This window comes from Daphnia pulex, chromosome 11, assembly GCF_021134715.1.
Source record: "Daphnia pulex isolate KAP4 chromosome 11, ASM2113471v1".
Taxonomy (NCBI): domain Eukaryota; kingdom Metazoa; phylum Arthropoda; class Branchiopoda; order Diplostraca; family Daphniidae; genus Daphnia; species Daphnia pulex.
Window position 1 is genome coordinate 672517 of NC_060027.1, and position 18530 is coordinate 691046.

The 18530-nt window shown below is 39.5% G+C and overlaps 3 protein-coding genes and 3 long non-coding RNA genes across 6 annotated transcripts; 5 read left to right on the forward strand and 1 right to left on the reverse strand.

The window, feature by feature from the left end:
- Nucleotides 1-2107: 2107 nt before the first annotated feature.
- LOC124207291 lies at nt 2108-3008 on the forward strand. The gene is made up of 2 exons (XR_006879875.1): nt 2108-2671; nt 2745-3008. It is a non-coding gene; the product is annotated as an uncharacterized LOC124207291 (long non-coding RNA).
- A 1280-nt stretch (nt 3009-4288) lies between these two features.
- On the forward strand, nt 4289-5924 carry LOC124207288 (fatty acid hydroxylase domain-containing protein 2-like). The gene is made up of 5 exons (XM_046604667.1): nt 4289-4531; nt 4606-4712; nt 4782-4921; nt 5223-5407; nt 5471-5924. Exons 1-5 carry the CDS (start codon nt 4431-4433, stop codon nt 5868-5870), a joined length of 933 nt encoding a protein of 310 aa, XP_046460623.1. The 5' UTR covers nt 4289-4430; the 3' UTR covers nt 5871-5924.
- LOC124207292 lies at nt 5901-6982 on the reverse strand. The gene is made up of 3 exons (XR_006879876.1): nt 6886-6982; nt 6634-6732; nt 5901-6408 (listed from the first exon to the last, which is right to left on the reverse strand). It is a non-coding gene; the product is annotated as an uncharacterized LOC124207292 (long non-coding RNA).
- A 563-nt stretch (nt 6983-7545) lies between these two features.
- Nucleotides 7546-9035, forward strand: LOC124207289 (fatty acid hydroxylase domain-containing protein 2-like). The gene is made up of 5 exons (XM_046604668.1): nt 7546-7733; nt 7838-7944; nt 8017-8156; nt 8273-8460; nt 8528-9035. The coding sequence occupies exons 1-5, from the start codon at nt 7627-7629 to the stop codon at nt 8907-8909; spliced, it is 924 nt and encodes a 307-aa protein (XP_046460624.1). The 5' UTR covers nt 7546-7626; the 3' UTR covers nt 8910-9035.
- A 5503-nt stretch (nt 9036-14538) lies between these two features.
- Nucleotides 14539-16120, forward strand: LOC124207290 (fatty acid hydroxylase domain-containing protein 2-like). The gene is made up of 5 exons (XM_046604669.1): nt 14539-14802; nt 14971-15077; nt 15147-15286; nt 15415-15599; nt 15663-16120. The coding sequence occupies exons 1-5, from the start codon at nt 14699-14701 to the stop codon at nt 16042-16044; spliced, it is 918 nt and encodes a 305-aa protein (XP_046460625.1). The 5' UTR covers nt 14539-14698; the 3' UTR covers nt 16045-16120.
- A 1149-nt stretch (nt 16121-17269) lies between these two features.
- LOC124207293 lies at nt 17270-18072 on the forward strand. Its single transcript, XR_006879877.1, has 3 exons — nt 17270-17375; nt 17444-17528; nt 17602-18072. It is a non-coding gene; the product is annotated as an uncharacterized LOC124207293 (long non-coding RNA).
- Nucleotides 18073-18530: the final 458 nt, after the last annotated feature.

Here is an 18530-nt window from a genome sequence, read left to right on the forward strand (position 1 = left end):
TATAGGATTAGCTCAACGCCAAGTGGGACAAAGTAACTAACAATCTTCAACTTCAATAAAATCTACTAGAAACAAAAAAACCTTACTCAATTGGTGAGAAAAATATCCGAATGGTTCAGTCCAACCGCTCCAACGTGTTCGTGAATAAAAAATGGCGCGAAAATGGACGACATGGTGAACAACCTTCTCCGTTAACGAAAATACTGACAATGAGGTCTCCGATTCAATCGGAGCTGCGTTGCAATTTCATAAATGACAAATTTTTTTTCGAAAATTCCACAAATAATTTTTTAATAAAATACTACATAAACTACTGGCCATGTTTCATAATTGTAATTCAGTTAAAAAATATTTTGAAATTTAATTTATCGTGGTGGGTGAAAAATGGTTCGATCAAAATAGAAAATGGATGCCAATGAAGAAAGTGAATAGAAAACGTGGAAAACTCAAATGGAAGAGATTCTGACTTGATTACTCCAATTGGAAATGAAGTAATTGAGTGAAACAATAGTAAAAGAATAATACAATAAAAAAAAGTGAAGAAATCAAATGAAGAAGTAAAAGTAAATTTTACCTTTTATACGCTTGACCAAGAAACCTACTAACTGGGCGATTTAGCAATTTGAACGCAGGGAAACAAGCAAGACGTACATGGTCGTACATGGTCTGAAAAGAATAAAAATCGTTCGAAAATTTGCGGGTATAATAGATAAACCTACCTGCAGTAATACACCACAATTTGGATTATTCCCCCATGTTTGGGCGCTAGGATCGAACCACCTGGAAAACCTAAATCTGTCGGAGAAGAATGAATTTCCAACCCGGGGGATAATCCATCAACGTCGGTCGTAACGGGCGCGGGATGACGCAAAAATAAATAGCAAACAAGCGACAAAGCCCGTATATTTATTTAGTAGTGAAATGAAGAATAGCTTGTAACAACATCACAAAAGAAAAGAACACCATATAACAGTGTGTGTATATTGCTCATTTTTTCACGCCAAGCTACTGTTCTTCGGTGACCGTTAACGGCCGACGATGGCCATACAAATGATACCTCCGACAAAAGATTTAAGGGGAAAATCACGAATTTGAATGGCACGTCTTTGATGTGTTATCGGACAGGCTCTGTGTGTTCGTGATTTCCTTTGATGGTCCTGGAAAAACAGAAGAATTCTCATTTGTTATGGGCGTTGGTATTAGACGGGCAGTTATGCAGTTTTGTCTCGACAGCATTATCCCAGCAGCTTTCACCAGTGTGACGTCGATATGTTCGGTACACGCGACTCTGTAACTTTTAGATCTTCGGTGGGAGTCTCTTGATTGTGCTAGTTGGATCCTGGATAAAGTTCTTCCAGTGGCCTACGTGACTGGGATCACGTCGTCCAGGCGATAACCATCAAAAAGGATGAGCCCTTGGTGGCGTTCCAGCAGCAGCAGGTCCCAGACTACATCGGAGAAATCTAGGTTAAAGCCAAACAGCTTTTTGGTGGCCGAAAAAAGAGAAGAAAAAAGGTAGAAGAGGAATAGTTTCTTGTCGGAGCCCTTACAAAACAGTGCATTATTTATAATATTACAAGACCCGAGGAGATTTCCACCAAGCTGCCCTGATGTTTGAGTTATAACGTCAGACGGACACGTTTTGGATCGGGGCCAGTTATTAGCATAAACCATCGGAGTGTGTAGTATCTATAGTCTCTTAACAAAAATCAAAAGGAAAAAAAATTCTACGAATAGCTAGATTGTTTACGATCACTCACATGGTCGTGGTTATAGCCTATCACTGTGTGTGTGTAGCCAATTTTATTGAAGAAAGAAATATACACACCCCGCGACTGCTTATGGTAGAACCAACCGTCGGGGAAAAAACCTATCCGGCAAAGCCACACGGTGCTGGATTGTCATCTCGTTGGCTATACACACCTCAAAATTCAAGGGAAATGGTCTGTCTACAATTAAATGTAAAGGGTCAATTCTATTGACGAGATGTGAAAGTGCGGAGACCGAGATAGGCCAGCAGAAAGAGAGAGGGAAAGTGAAATTCTAAATAGAATAACAACAGACTATAAATTTACAAGCACTTGTGGATTGTTATATACTAAAAGAATGAGTATGCGTATGTACAGGTGCTACCGTTGTCAAATGGTAATCGAGTCGAAACATCTACGACGAAAAAGTGCAAGTGCAAACGGTAGGGGACATCGCGGGCTTTCACTCAGGTTCAAATTTGCATCCGGGCAAAGTTCGCCCGGGCGTCAGAGACATACATATACATCTAATGGTGCTGCTACCCAGTAAGCCACCTCCCCCTTTCCCTGCCCTTTAAATAAAAGGGCAGAGTTGCCCTGGCACCAGCATCAGTGAATACTCCAACCATCCAGTCAGTTCATGTGAGCCGAACTTACTTGCTGGATCGCCAGTCGTTCCATCAAGTTCTCGAGCAGAAATTGTCCAGCAGCAGTTCCCAAAGAAGAATACAAGTGTTTGACTTTTGATTTTCCAAGTTGGAGGGGCTTAATTCAACGTCGTCGTCAAGGGGATCCGGGGAAATTGGAATAATGGAGGCCATCCTGGAATCAAACAAATCACTCTGGAAGCGGACTGGAAATATGGCGTTGGTTTTCGTCGGTGCCTTGTCCATTTTCTTAGCCTCGGTCGAAGAAGTTCATTTGTAAGTTTCTCCAAATTTCACATGATTCCGACGCCTGTAATTCAATTGGTATTTTTTAAATTTGAACAAAAAGGGATTTGGAACAATTCTGGACAGATTTGGGAGTACCGTCTCTGTTGCAGCGCATCCTTCCATACGTGGCGGCCGGCTGATTTTTATAGGTCGAAATCAGAAATCATCACGACGTATATATCCGACATATAGGAACAAAATCTATAAAACAAAATAAAATGCCATTCAATTTCATTAGGAATAATAGAGTATGTGATACATTTGATTCTATTGACCGCGCAAACGGAACTTTACTGACGAAATACAAACACCTTTTTTATTTCCACGACCGCGTCACCGTTACTTTCTAAATTTTAATTTTTTAAGATGTAGCCAATTGTGATTGTATCGCGGGAGTTTTTTTTTTTTTTGAAATGTCGTCACATTTTTTCCCGACGATTATTAAATGGGAAATCTGTTGATGACGTGCCGAGGAATATTTAACAATCGTGAAAACGAACTTTTCCCTTTTGTTTCGACAGAAATTTGTAATGCGCCGAATCATGAAACGCCAATTAACTTTGGTGCTGTTTATAACGTCTACGTTTTCAACAGTTGCGATGGCGGATCCTTCCAGCTACTCGTTGAACTATTCAAAACACTCGCACGAATACAACTTTCTCTCGTTTTTTTTCTGCAAATGTTAACGTCCTGAAGTTGCCAGCGGTTCATTTGCCAAACCCTCGACAGGGACGCCAAGTAAAAGATGACGGATAGGCTATTACCTCAAGCACTTTTTTAAAAAATGTTTGCAGTTACCTAGCAACGGATCAACACCCACGGACATTTTTATGAAACTCATATAACCCAGTATAAAACTATAAATAATCGTCGTAATCCAAAGTGAAAATGAATTTCCTGTTGTAATAGTCAAGTGGTTTGGAACTCATCATGCAGATCTGTAATAATATTAATGACTTTATTCAGGACATTTTGTTTGATGAAAGTTTTCTTTACAGTCAATAACCCCGTTTTCATCCCCGACCCCGCATTATTAGAAAACTTTTAAAGCTAATAACAACTTTTCCCTTATTTCAACCGATATTTTCTAAAGTTAAGCGACAGACTTTTTGAACCATGTCAAAAATAAATTTATCTGTTTTTAGCTTCTAAGAATTTCTTATTTTGTTTTCCAGTTACGAATAACGTTGTGTATGACACGAGATGACCTGAGTTTAACTGTCGTCTAAATGTCTCGAAGGGACCGTAAAAACATCACACATTATGTAACTGTGTCACTCTTTTGTTGTTTTTACGTGCTGTGCAATTCCTTCTGCGACGAAACGGAGAGAGTTGAAGGATCAAAGATAAATCTGCGCTTCTTCAATGTTCAGATCGGCACACGCACAACGATGCCAATGTATGGCGAAAAGTCCAGGATATAAAATAACGGCGATGCTGCAGGTGGCGCTAGAATTTCCCACTTTGACCCCAATACCTGTAATCTAAGAAGACTTTACACTTGAGATATTATACATCGATATTTTTACAGCTATTGTCGGCTATTGTAAAACATTTAGGGTAGGGCTTGGGGCTTCCTGTCACTATAAAACGCGATGATGTATAAAGCTCAGAGTGTATAGGGACATGTCTGATTCTCACATTCCTAGATTCTAGTTTTGGCTTCGGTCACATCAAGGTGTTTGATTTGCGTTGAGCAGGTTTCGACTTAACGCTAAGATTTGGCTAACTTCTAGACATAAAGAAAATGGGTTGGACTCTAACGAAATCCAGTGCTGATAGATGGGCCCTTATGTACGGTGTCATTACGGTTCTTCTCGTCGTGTGCGCCAGCCTTCCATCATTGTGGTAAGCTGTAATTGTAGGTCTACTTTGCTGCGTGTGAAGTTATTAGCTAACATTCGTTTGATGCCACTTGTTAGGCATCACGTGAAGTCTGGATGGGACGACATTGGAATGCGGATGCAACATTTATGGGAACAAACTCTCGATTGGATTGGAGATGACGGTTTCAAGCTCTACGTTTACGGTATTTGACTTTATAAGTTTAAACAAAACAATTTTAATTTTAAAACTAAACGTTTGAGACCAAAAACAGGGATGAACGGTTGGAACATTGTCCTGTACTGGACGGTCGGATTGGCTCTTTTATTCTTGGAAATGTCCGCCTGGCCCAAATGGCTCATTCGTTACAAAATCCAACCAACTGTTACCGTTGACAAGAAACGTCTCACATCGGTACATGATGCCTTCAAATTACATTTTGGCGTTATTTAGAAAAGAAGGAAAAGTATAAAGAATCAAATGAAAATCAGATAATCCAAAAAGTGTCCGCCCCAGTGATTAAATTATTCAATGTACTATCACAAGTTTCGCATGGGCGTTTTCAAATTTGGATCCGTATACGTAAATTACATAAGAATAGCGATTAATGTATAAGACTATTAAATTCATTAAATTCACATTTTACAGATTAAGAAACTAAGTATCGAATTCTAGTAATGCGCCGAAATGAAGGGTTTAATCAAATTTGTTCCAGCTAATTGCGTTGAACTTGTTCAATCAATTCTTCGTGGCCATTCCGTTCACCATCGTTGGTTATTACGTCCTGAAATTCCAAGGAACTTCACCACCAATCCGAGAATTGCCGACATTAATGCGATTGGTGGTCAGTTTAGCCATTTTCGTTGTCATCCAAGAAATCGTAGCTTATTACGCTCACAGGTTTAAACACTGAAATCTTAATTCATTTGTGTTCTATGATTTAATCTTTTCTTTCTATTACAGAATGTTTCATCACCGACTGCTGTACAAGTGGACACACAAGGTGCACCACGAATGGACGGCTCCAATCGCCCTAACCGCCTATTACAATCACCCGTTAGACCATCTGATTGTGAACATTTTACCATCTACTGTGGGCCTTTCTTTCACGAACGCCCACTTTTTCACCTCTTGGATTTGGTTAACATGGGCGACTTTAAGGGCTCTGTCAGATCACAGCGGCTACAATGTGTTCAAATTTCTACTTCCGAGACGTCACGATTTCCATCATCACAAATTCACAGATTGTTTCGGGGTTTGGGGTCCCCTCGATTACCTGCACGATACCGAAAAGCTCTTCCAAGCGAATTTAGCTTCATTGAAAGCCAAGAAAAAAAACAAAGCAATAGTTTCTTCAAATTAATTTGTAACCTATTGTTAAATGTACAACTCGGACGCCATAAATGTTAAAATCCCACTTCGCTTAAAGTGTTAAATTAGTGTGAAAGTTAAAATTGTTTTTTTTACCCACAGACAAATTTGTGAGGTAAAAAAACAGGGCCTAATCTGCAGTTGTTCTAAAAATGGGAGATTTAATGAATCCTTACTGAGTGAACAAAAACGGTAAGAGTTCCACTCAACCGCCTAGCTCAGGAATTATCGTACTCCGTACTACGTCACGATTTACAATCAACGCCACCAATGAGTCAAGAAGGAAGAATAGATAAGACATTTGTCCTACCTTTATGCCTGGAAAATTTGGCCAGGTATCCATCCGCAAGTGCTCCATCCGCTGAGGAATTGTATCGATCCATTACATTCGGGATAATAGGGAAAAGGGGGTCCTCGTGAATATACCCACACACACATGGGCATACACGAGGACATTTAAAGAAATGGAAAGAAGATATAATCGACGACCGACATGTATAGTTTCTCCAATCAAACAGGATGCTGTTTACCTAAATAAAAAAAATTTGAAATCAGTTACGAAAAAATATTAGCAGATGAAACAACAATATTAAAGTTACTAAGGAAAAGTTGAAAACATGACAGCTTGGAAAACCCTAATTGTTGAATTAAAGAGAAGAATTGAAGTTTTACATGTAATTCACTGCATTGATGCAAGTCATGCATCATTCGAATATCTAGCAGGTTTATAAAAGTAATGGAACGAAAATCATTACTCAAGCGATGACACTGAGATTGTTGCTGAAGACAGGTCCATCACAAGCAATTAAAACTTGCAAATCTGGTGGTTATAGTGGATGGCTCAGGTTTCAAATCTGCACAAAGGAAAAGGTTACATAGTGCAAAGAAACTGCCATGGATACATGATAATAGCAAGTCAGAAACTAACATTTCAAAATTTGGAACAGGTCTAGTTCTTTTATTTTAGCTCCCATAATCAATATGCTGGTAATCTTGGTTTTATTTACCTGATAAACAACAAAGAATGTGTATTAAGCGATTCTATAAAGAGACCCTACACGAGAGTTAACACGACGACCACATTTTTGTCGTTTTATTTCGAATCCTAGCAGACGACACTAATTTCTAATTATTCGTGATTAAGATATCGATAAAAATTTCATAATTAAAACATCGATAGAAATTATTCGTGATTAAGATATCGATAGAGCCCCCTCGCCCTAAATTTGAACCGCTCAAAAACGATCAAAGATGTTTTCTCACCCGCGGTCCCGCGCTCGACATCCGCTGAACGGATCGGAATTATTTTATCTAATAGTTCGTCATTACACTGAGTCGCCCTCTACCACAGCCAAGAAAAAAGTAAAAATTTGCACGAAACCGGCAAATAATGACTTTTAGACTGAAATCAACTCAATAAGACTCTCCTGGACCTTCTTATTGGAAGCCAAGAGATTCAAGCGTGAGCATGTATACACATGCCTAGATGGGCAGCTGACGAATAAAAAAAAAAATAAGGGGGAAGGACTTGTTACGTGTTACGTGAGAGGGATGGTCTAAAAGCCAAGAAGAGAAGATTGCTGTTATCCCGGCTATGCCCCAAGGCTAACAATGACATTGAAGTCGTTCATATGCGGAAACGTTAGCCATATCCCTGTATAGATTTCCGTTGTTTCTTCAGCCCGACGAAGGAGTTTTATTATTTGAGCTGTTACCATAGTCACAAAAAGGTTCTACACTCTGACAGGATGAAATCCGGTCATCCTCCATCGAAATTCCGTGCTGATAAGTTGCAATTTACCCACGGTGTCATTACGGTTCTTCTCGTAATGTGCGTGGGACTTCCATCTATATGGTAAGCTGTAATCGCTTTAGTGTACAATTGTCGGACATTGTTGATTGCTCACGTCATGATTTTCTTACCTAACGTTCGTTTATGAATTGCCATATCTGTGTTAGGCATTGCGTGAAATTGGGATATGACGGAATAGGAATACGGATTCAACATTTATGGGAGAAAGCTCTCGATTGGGTTGGGGATGACACTTTTAATCTCTACGTTTATGGTATTTGACTTTTTTGTGGCATTTATGCGGAAATTTTTTAATATGTTTATTAAACTTTTGTTTCAAAAACAGGGTTGAACGGTTGGAACATTGTCTTGTACTGGACGGTCGGATTGGCCCTTTTATTCATGGAAATGTCCGCCTGGCCCAAATGGCTCATTCGTTACAAAATCCAACCAACCGTTACAGTTGACAGGAAACGTTTCACATCGGTACATGATACTTTTATTCTAAAATTTATTTTACAAAATTTAAGACAATGAGTATCGAATTCTAGTAATGTGCGAGTAATGTGCGGAAATGAAGGGTGTAATGAAATTTATTCCAGTTGATTGCGTTGAACTTATTCAACCAATTCTTCGTGGCCGTTCCATTCTCCCTCTTTGGGTATTATTACATCAAGACATTTCCAGCAAGTGTTCCACCAATCCGTGAATTGCCGACATCAACGCGATTGGTTGTCGATTTAGCAATTATCATTCCCCTCCAAGAAATCTTTGCTTATTACGCTCACAGGTTTAAACACTGAAATCGCATTTTTATTCAATTTCCTCGGCGATTAACTCTCCTCCTTCTATGACAGAATTTTCCATCACCGACTGCTGTACAAATGGACTCACAAGGTGCACCATGAATGGACGGCTCCAATCGCCCTGACCGCCTCTTATAATCACCCGTTAGACCATCTGATTGTCAACATTTTACCGACTACTGTGGGCCTCTTTTTGACCAATGCCCATTTTTTCACCACTTGGATTTGGTTGACATGGGCGACTTTAAGGGCTCTGTCAGATCACAGCGGCTACAATGTGTTGACATTTCTACTTCCAAGACGTCACGATTTCCATCACCAGAAATTCACAGATTGTTTCGGGGTTTGGGGTCCCCTCGATTACCTGCACGATACCGAAAAGCTCTTCCAAGCGAATTTAGCTTCATTGAAAGCCAAGAAAAAATCGGATTAATTTGTTTTTCTTTTTTCTTTGTTTTAAGTTTTATTGTTGCATCATTAATTGATGATGCACCATTGCACAACACAAAATTTTGGTATTTGGTCAAATAAAACAGCGAAACAAATTAAATCCACAAAATAATGCCGTTCGATTTTATTAGAAATCATAAAGCATTTATTTCAATTAACTTCACAGACGAACTACATTTTTTTCCATGAACGTCATCTCTGAATTTAACTGTTATAAGATCTCGCGCATTGTGAATTGTGATTGCGTCACCGCAGTTTTATTTCGATTTTTCCATCACACTGTCAGATGATTATACGAGGGGAAATCGGAGAAATCTGTTGATGACGTGCCATAACAATCGTAAAAGAGAACTTTTCCCTCTATTGTTTATAACAGAAAACGTCGAATTGCGCCGAATCATGAACAACAAATTAACTTGGTAGAATGTAACGTCATTCCATACTGCCACGACAGGTGCGATGGCGGATCCTATTCCACTTACTCGTTGAACTATTCAAAATATTTGAATGTTTAACATTGTCTTTCTTTTAAAAAAATGTTAAAATATAAAGTTATAGTCTTCTGAGATTTGCGGATATTAGATTTGAGAAAATGCAAGTCATCCGCTGTGGAGAGGGGCGGTACCGAGAAATCGGCGGGAAATTCCCCAATGGATCAAATTTGGTAGATGAAAACTCGCTAGTCGTGTTACTGTTAGACATCTAATTCTGGTCGGTATATTATTCGTGTTGAATATTTGACTCGTTTGGATATTTCCCGCCGACTTCGGGAGTCGGCAACGCCCAGAGAAAAGATAGATTGACTTGCATTTTCGCCGGTCAAATATTAAACAAGATATAGAGTTGTAGGCTAGTACTTGCCAGATATGTTGGGAATTTATTGCATCCCAACAGTGATCGACATTATTGCTACTGTTAATTCTGTGTAATTTGTAGGGACCTCAACAGAGGGCCCCGATTTTACCCTCTCTTCCCATTCAATCTATTGTTCCCTACCCTACTCAACCCTAAACCAACTATTGAAATACCAAAATGCTGTATTATACGGCAGTGTGAAATATAAGGACGAACTAGCAACAACAAAGGTGTCATCTCTTATCTCAATCTTGGAAGTTGAACGGTCGACACCGCCAACAAGAGTTCCATTTCCAACATGGTCCTTCGAACCGGAGTTTTCTCCAACCAGTGTTAAGTTAGTTTCGCTCTATCACACTCAAATCTTTCTCTCGTTATCTCCTTTTGCTTAATCATTGCCGCCATTTATCAAAGAAAATTGTGTTTAATTATGGCAGGTCAGTCATTTATTAGAATCTTTTTCTCTCTCTCTGAGTTTAACTTGTTCTCAGGGGTCTAGTAAGCAAATAGATCCCTCTAAACAGTAAATTATTTTTCTTCTCTCTCTTGAATTAAAGCTAAAATATTTCCTCAAAGTTTCTTAAAATTAAAATAGGATTCCTAAATCATTTTTGAAGGGGGATTTCTTTTTTTGTCACGTAAATTATCATCGCCTAAGTTGATTATTCTCTCTTCCCTTTCAACAAATTTTTTTTTTTGGGGGGATATTGCTTTCCAATATCTAAGATTGGGCAAACTTGGGAACTTCCCTACCTCTTTAACGTGTTCACCTCGTGTGAGCCTTAGGTTAAATTCCCTCTCTATCTCTTGATACGCCTCCCGGCATTGTAAAAACGAATCTCAGCTGATTGGGTTCACTGCCCGTTCTTTAAAAATGGGATAACGCGGGAATCTCTTTCCTTTCAAGAATTTTTTTTTGGGGGGGCTTGCTTCCCTACCTCTTAGATTGGGAAAACGCGGGAACTTCTCTAACCCTTCAATGAGTTCGCCTCGTGTGAGCCCCAGGGTGAAAAGACTTAAATAAATTATCGCTCTCTTTGCTATGGCCTTAGACCATTTCCCGAAAACAAATCTCTCTCATTTTTTGAATTAATTTGCATTGTTTGTTATTCAATCATTTGGGTAAATCTCTCTCTGTCTCAGAAGGCACAACGATCTCTCTAAATACGACAGAAAAATATTCTCTTTTTTGGGGGGCTAGGCCGGTTTCCCCTTTAAACTGGAAAAAACGCGGGAAAATTCTCTACCCTTTCAACGCGTTCGCCTCGTGTGCGCCTTAGGGTGATTAAAACTTGAATTTTTTTTCTCTCTCTCTATTTACAAAGGCCTTCCGCCATTTCGAAACAAATCTCGCGCTCTTACGCTCTTGCATTTTTTGTTTGCTTAAAGGGAAATCTTTCTCTTTTTCTGAGAAGGCACAAAGCGCCCTCTGAGCACAAAATTGGGAATTAGAAACCGCCGTCTTGCGGCAAAAACTCTTTAAATTCTCTTTCCTAAAAATTGTTATTATGCCGTTTGTGGGATTGTAAGGAGCTAGAAAATTACCCTAGCTCCAAAATCATTCAGTTTTTGCAGATATCTTCACATAAAGGAATTCAAAGAAAGTGGAAAAGACAGCAGAATTTAATTCGGCACCACGAATCTCCGAAGACCGAGCAGAACAACAAACAAAAAGGCTAATCAACTTAATCAAAACATTAATTTAAACTAATTATCTTCTTTTCGTACTCTCAGCAGCTCCTTAGGAGCCACCTCCAACTCACAATGGCTCCAAATTACGCAAGAACTTTAATTAAAAAGCATATCACCCGTATCATTAACCTCGTCGAAACGTACAAATCAACAGAAATGACGTTGGAAGCGTTTATCGAAGTCGAAAAATTAGAAAAAAAGCTAGATGGATTCTACAAAACTTATGAGATATTCTCAAAAAGGGTCCAGGCTGAAATGTACAAAGAAGGCGAAGACCAAGAAGAGATCAATGCAGACATCGACACCATGTACCAAACAATGGACGATGTTATTGTCGCCAAAATTCACATCTTAAAGAAAAAACGAAGAGAATGGTTAGACAAACTCGAAAAGGAAGCAGATGACGAAGAATGGGAGAAGGACAGAGAAAGAATGCTCCAAATTCTCCAACATCAGGCAGCAACCCAGGCAGCAAACCAGGCAGCAACCCAAGCACAACTCAATCGGGACATAATCAGTCAGGTGATCGCAGCCATCTCAACAGCCTTTTCAGTGCCCGTCGCTCCAGGAGATGTCAACTTATCACCAACAGCTTCTCAGGAGCCAGCTTCTCAAACAAATCCAGTAATAGAGTCAATTCTCAAAACCCTCTCAACATCTCAATTTGCAGCAGTATTAGTGCCAAACCCAACTCCACTAGAAGTGTCGTCGCTTACGACAACAAGCTGTAGTTTTCAAAACACCCCTTCATACCAGTCAAAAGAAAATATCCAGACGGAAGAAAAAGAGACTGGAACGGCCAGTCTCCCTCACCCACCGAAAAAAGGAGACTCACTCTCGGATTCTCCGGATGGGCCAGACGGATATCCCGACAAAAAAAGGTTTGAAAGGAACGAAATAAAAGAAAATAATTCCTTTGTTTCAAAGTTAGAAAACTCAGCAAATCTGGAAGGAGCAGAAAAAATCCCATCATCGAACGCGAAAAGTTGCTACAGCGACCAAAACGTCAAATCAGCCCAGTCAAAAGAAGTCCCGATGGAAAAGGAGCCTGGAACAGCCAGTCTCCAACAACGACCAAAAAAAGGGCTATCAATCTCAGATATTCCGGTCAAATCCAGTGGAAACAAAGACGAAAAAAGGTTTGAAGACGAGCTGAAAGCAACTAACCTCAAATTTGCAAACTTAGATGGTGTAGATGCAGTGGAGTCCAAAAATCTCTTGAGCTCCTCTAGCAACGAAAAAACTGCTTGCACACTCATTATTCAAGAAGCTCCAGCTACTCCGGCAGAAGCTCCTCGTCCTCTCATTATTCTAGAAGCTCCAGCTACTCCGGCAGAAGCTCCTGGTACTCTCAATCTTCAAAAAGCTCCAGCCAATCCGGCAGAAGCTCCTCACTCTCTTAGTCATCAAGAAACTCCTACTTATCAAGCAGAAGTTCCTGACACATTCAATTGTCTAAAAACTAAAGATTCAATTATTAGGATTCCGCCAGCCGGCTCCAAAGAAAAGGATATTCCTACCTTTCTTTTTTTCCCCTCGGGAAGGCCAGCTGCATCGCTGGAAACACTTAACTCTTTTCCGAGTCAACTTAAACAAACCAACTTCTCTTCTTCTGGAAATTTATCATCGTCGCCAGAAATCCAGGAAGCTTCGAAAGAAAATCCTCAAGAAGCCGCTGCATTTGTCAATTCAACAAACGTAGAAAGCAACCAAGAAATCATTCCGAAGTTCAGATCGCCGTGCAGTCAAGCAGCAATTCTTCCGGAATTGGCCAATCAACAAAACTCAATGAAACGGAAGCGCTTGGAGCCAGTAAAACCAGCTCCTAAACGCATCTCAAGGTTACCAAGTATAGAAGAACATCTCATCAACCAGTTGCTGTTCTCTTATTCGTTAACCCAGGTACCAAACAAAATCGTTTCACATCTTCTAAAAAATATTCTTGTGTTAAAGGACATTGAAGAAGATTCCAACACACACCAATCGGTATGGGATCCTGGTGGCAAACTTCCAAAGAGTCAGCCAACTCTCAATCGGAATCAAATGGAATGGACAATTAACTGAATCCGTAGCCAGTCAACGAAACAGCTCCTCGTAATCCAGGCCATCCGGCCATCCTTCTTCAACCGCATTCTCAGATCTCTAATCCAACGGATATCAAGTCGATCAGGATGTCGAGCCAATTGAACGGGCTCTACTGGGGAGTGTGTTGGGAATTTATTGCATCCCAACAGTGATCGACATTATTGCTACTGTTAATTCTGTGTAATTTGTAGGGACCTCAACAGAGGGCCCCGATTTTACCCTCTCTTCCCATTCAATCTATTGTTCCCTACCCTACTCAACCCTAAACCAACTATTGAAATACCAAAATGCTGTATTATACGGCAGTGTGAAATATAAGGACGAACTAGCAACAACAAAGGTGTCATCTCTTATCTCAATCTTGGAAGTTGAACGGTCGACACCGCCAACAAGAGTTCCATTTCCAACAAGATATTTGCAGGTGCCTAGCAACTGATCACAAACACAGCAAAGATATTGAAGACCATATAACTCCGTAAAATTCAAAGTGAAAACGCATTTCCTGTTGTCTTCGAATGTCCCGGAATTTCTACAATAATAATCGCAAACGGTTATTCATCCTCTATAAATCGTTATCTTTCAGGTTATCTTGTTCCAATGGTCGACCCTTTTCTTCACGACAACACATCATTAAGAAAGTTTTCAGGCTGGAACAACGAGCTCTTGTCACTTTTTCAACGCTCCCATTTCAACTGATATTTTCTAAAGTCAAGTGAAAAACATTCCACCAAATTTTATTTCAATTCTCTATTTGTTTTTTCAATCAATCGGCATATCAATTGGTATACAACGATGCCAGCAATATTGAAAGAAAAATCCAGGAAATAAAATAACGAAGATGCAACAGGTAACGCGCCAGAGTTTTCCACTTTGACCCCAATTCCTGTTGGGGAATACAGCAGGTATTAAAGTAGTATGCTACCCCCACAAGGATACTCACTGTACCGTTATGTTTTATGGCGACATTTACGGCAGGGCTGATTGTTGCCCCGGGGTAGTTTGGGGATTTTAAAAAGCGTACAAGGGAAGGAAACTTGCCCAAGACGCAGCCCCTGGTTCGAGTCTTGGCTTCAGTCGCACTCAGGTGTTCCAGTTGTGTTGGTCAGTTTTCAGGATTCTAACACAGCACATATAGGCAGAATGAAAACCGGTCAGCCTCTATCCAAGTCCAGTGGTGACAAGTGGTTATTTACATACAGTGTCATTACGGTTCTTCTGGTGTGCACCAGTCTGTCATCTTCGTGGTAAGCTGTTAATAATCGTTGTCGTTGTCTAACATTTGTTTGTCTACTTTGATCACTTATTTGAGGGCTGTGTAGGCCGCAAATGTTGTTGCGTGTGGCGTGAGGTGTCGTGATTTGACTGATTAGCTGTGCTAACATTTTTGTCACGTCTTGATGGCCATCTGTTAGGCATTACCTGAAGTCTGGATGGGACGACATTGGAATGCAGGTGCAACATTTATGGGATCAAACTCTCGATTGGATTGGAGATGACGGTTTCAAGCTCTACGTCTACGGTATTTGACTTTATAAGTTTAAACGAAACAATTGTTAAGTTTAAAACTAATAATTTGATACAAAAACAGGGATGAACGGTTGGAACATTGTCCTGTACTGGACGGTCGGATTGGCTCTTTTATTCTTGGAAATGTCTGACTGGCCCAAATGGCTCAATCGTTACAAAATCCAACCAACTGTTACCGTTGACAAGAAACGTCTCACATCGGTACATGATGCCTTCATTGATTTCTAAAAATTTTATTACCTTTATATTGATACTAAAATAAGTATCGATTTCTAGTAATTAAAAAATAAACAAAGGGTGTTATAAAATTTTATTTTCCTCTATTCCAGTTAATTGCGTTGAACTTGTTCAATCAATTCTTCGTGGCTGTTCCGTTCTCCATCGTCGGTTATTACGTCCTGAAATTTCAAGGAACTTCGCCACCAATCCGAGAATTGCCGACATTAATGCGATTGGTGGTCAGTTTAGCCATTTTCGTTGTCCTCCAAGAAATCTTTGCTTATTACACTCACAGGTATCAAAACTGAAATTTTAATTCATTTGTTTTCTATGATTTAATCTTTTCTTTCTATTACAGAATGTTTCATCACCGACTGCTGTACAAGTGGACTCACAAGGTGCACCACGAATGGCAGGCCCCAATCGCCTTGTCTGCCTATTACAATCACCCGTTAGATCATTTGATTGGCAACATTTTACCGTCTACTGTAGGCGCTTCGTTGATTAATGCCCATTTTTTCACCACTTGGATTTGGTTAACATGGGCGACTTTAAGGACTCTGTCAGATCACAGCGGTTATCACGTGTTAACATTTCCATCTCCGAGACGTCACGATTTCCACCATCTGAAATTCACGGAATGTTTCGGGGTATGGGGCCCTCTCGATTACCTACACGGTACCGAAACCCTGTTCCAAGCGAATTTAGCTTCATTGAAAGCCAAGAAAAAATCTCAATAATCTTTTTAATTCAGTCAAGTTTTTACCAGTATTTTTCAATACGTATGACGCTGCACCGCATAATAAAGACATTTTTTAATATTCAAAATCTTTACATACCAGGTTCATTCTCCTCGTGCGTGCTGAGCTAGACTGTGGCTAGACACTTGAGATCGAAATTCTTTTGTATTCTAATTAAATAAGACGCTTAAATTGTATTACAGAAAATAGTGACCAAGTCGGAAAACATTTTTCAATCAAAGGTAGATTATCTTTTCTAAAAGGTAAAAATACAACAAAAGACTTTCAGACGAAGGTGTTTTTTCATAATTACACGATGCGATTCTCCCTCTACCTCTCCGAAAACATTCCAAACCAGTCCCTCCCGTCGCACACCTGCGGTATACAAATATTTACATAACCCTTCCTTTTTTTTCCCGATAAATAGAGGTAAGGTTACCTTTTTTCTTTTATTCCAAAATGGCGTCGTTACCGAGGAAGAGGTCCGGTACGAAAAAAAAGAAGAATCGGAACAAATAAAAATTTCTCGGTTTTACCTTTTTATTTATTACCCTGAATATATTATTTGATGTAATTGCGAATGACGATAATAAAAGAAAGAAATTAAATTAAACCCGCATACATTTCTTCCGTGTTTTCTACACTTCCGCCAAACAACATTTGGCTAAATAATGAGCAACGTGTGTGTTTGACTACACCTTCTCAATTGAGGGCAACAGCCTATTTTCAAGTAAAACATATATCCAATAGACGATAGGCTCTCTTTTTGGAAAGCTATTTTACTATATAGGTGGAGAATTTTAGCACAAAGTGGACCAGGCAAATTTTGACGATACCTATTTGGGGCTTTGGGCCAAGTCACGAACACATTATCAAACTTTAGCTAACAGAAACAGCGTTCATTAATTTCAAGGTCTAGACCACTGTATTTTGTATGACTAAAATTATTTATATTCAGCAAACATGTGCAAAATAATATAACCTTCAAAATTCTAAATCTTAAAAAAAAAACACGCATCGCACACATGTTGGCAAGGTTGCTGTCCTATAATGAAATGAATTTTGGAACAAAAGAAGATGAGTTTAACAATGTAAGCACGATGGGAAAAAAAGAAGTGTTCCGTGACCAGGCACGATATTATTTTCTAAATTATTACAAGTCTGCAGGGTACAACTGCTTCAGCTGTTGAGAGAAAATGAGGTTTGTGTGCGGAATATGTGGGACGACCTTCCAGGTATAAAAGCCAAGCGTTTGCCTCCACATTTCAGTATCCACTCGACGTTTCCAGCAAAAACAACCAACAACCAATACAATGGCTTCTCTCAAGATGGTAAGTAACTTTTCCATATTATTTGTATTTGTTCATTTATACATTGTAAAATGTTTAAATTTGCGCAGATCGCTCTGTGGGCCTTTTTGGTCGTTCTGGTGGCAGCAGTCAACGCTGCTCCCCGTTATTTTATCATCGACGATGGTGAAGAAGGTAATAAGGAAATCCATGCAATTCCATTGAATTCCAACATGTCTGAACTGAAAATTTCTCATGTAATAAATAGTCGCTTCTCCGATGGTGCGCGTCCGCCGTGATGACAAGTACGTTGCTGCCGCCAGCGGCGGTGGAAACTACGGAAAGGGAACAGTTGGGCCCGTTTACACCTTCGTCAAGACCGATCCTAAGGCCAACTTCAAGTGGGGAGTCCGCCACCGCGCTGGAGCCCAATACGGCCGATAAACTAAATCGCCCTGGACGCTCTGCAGTTAACCTAAATATCTCTCACGAGCTGGCTCTTGAGAACACTGACGAAGACCCACAGGCTGCATCTCTCGTTTCTATAACATGTTACACTTCCCCCTTTTGTTTTTTGAGTGATTTTAAAAGAATTTGAAGCGCAAAAGAAAAATAGGATGTGTTACATGGTTTGTTAAGAGTTGTGATGAAATGTCTATTGAGAATTTAAACTTGATCGACTGGCATTTCATTCTCTGTTTATATAATGTTATACGGTGCAATAAAAATCTGAAATGAATTTCATTTTTCAAGTTTAATCAATATTTGATATGATATATTACGAGCATTATTTATGAAATGTTCGATCCAAATATTAGATCTCAAATCTGATCAAATTAATTCTTACCTTTATACAATTTACGATGTAGACGATATTGCTGGGAGGCAAGAATTATACTTCGCACTGGCACACCTGAATAATCTCCTATAGGGATAAATAAAGAGGTTTCTCATAAGAATATTAATACGCATCAACTATTGTGATTTACCGATAATTGGTAATTTTCTAATAATAGCGTCTGGGGATTTTTTGGGGTCAAAGGGCCGATAAAGGCCATTTCCCATAAATAAATGTACTACAAAATTATCTCGTTTCTATTTTAGGTCTTAATTAACCTAGATTTAATCGAATTGAAGTTATCTAATAATAACGTCTGCTGTTTTAGCCATTTCATGATCGAAAATAGTACAAAAATG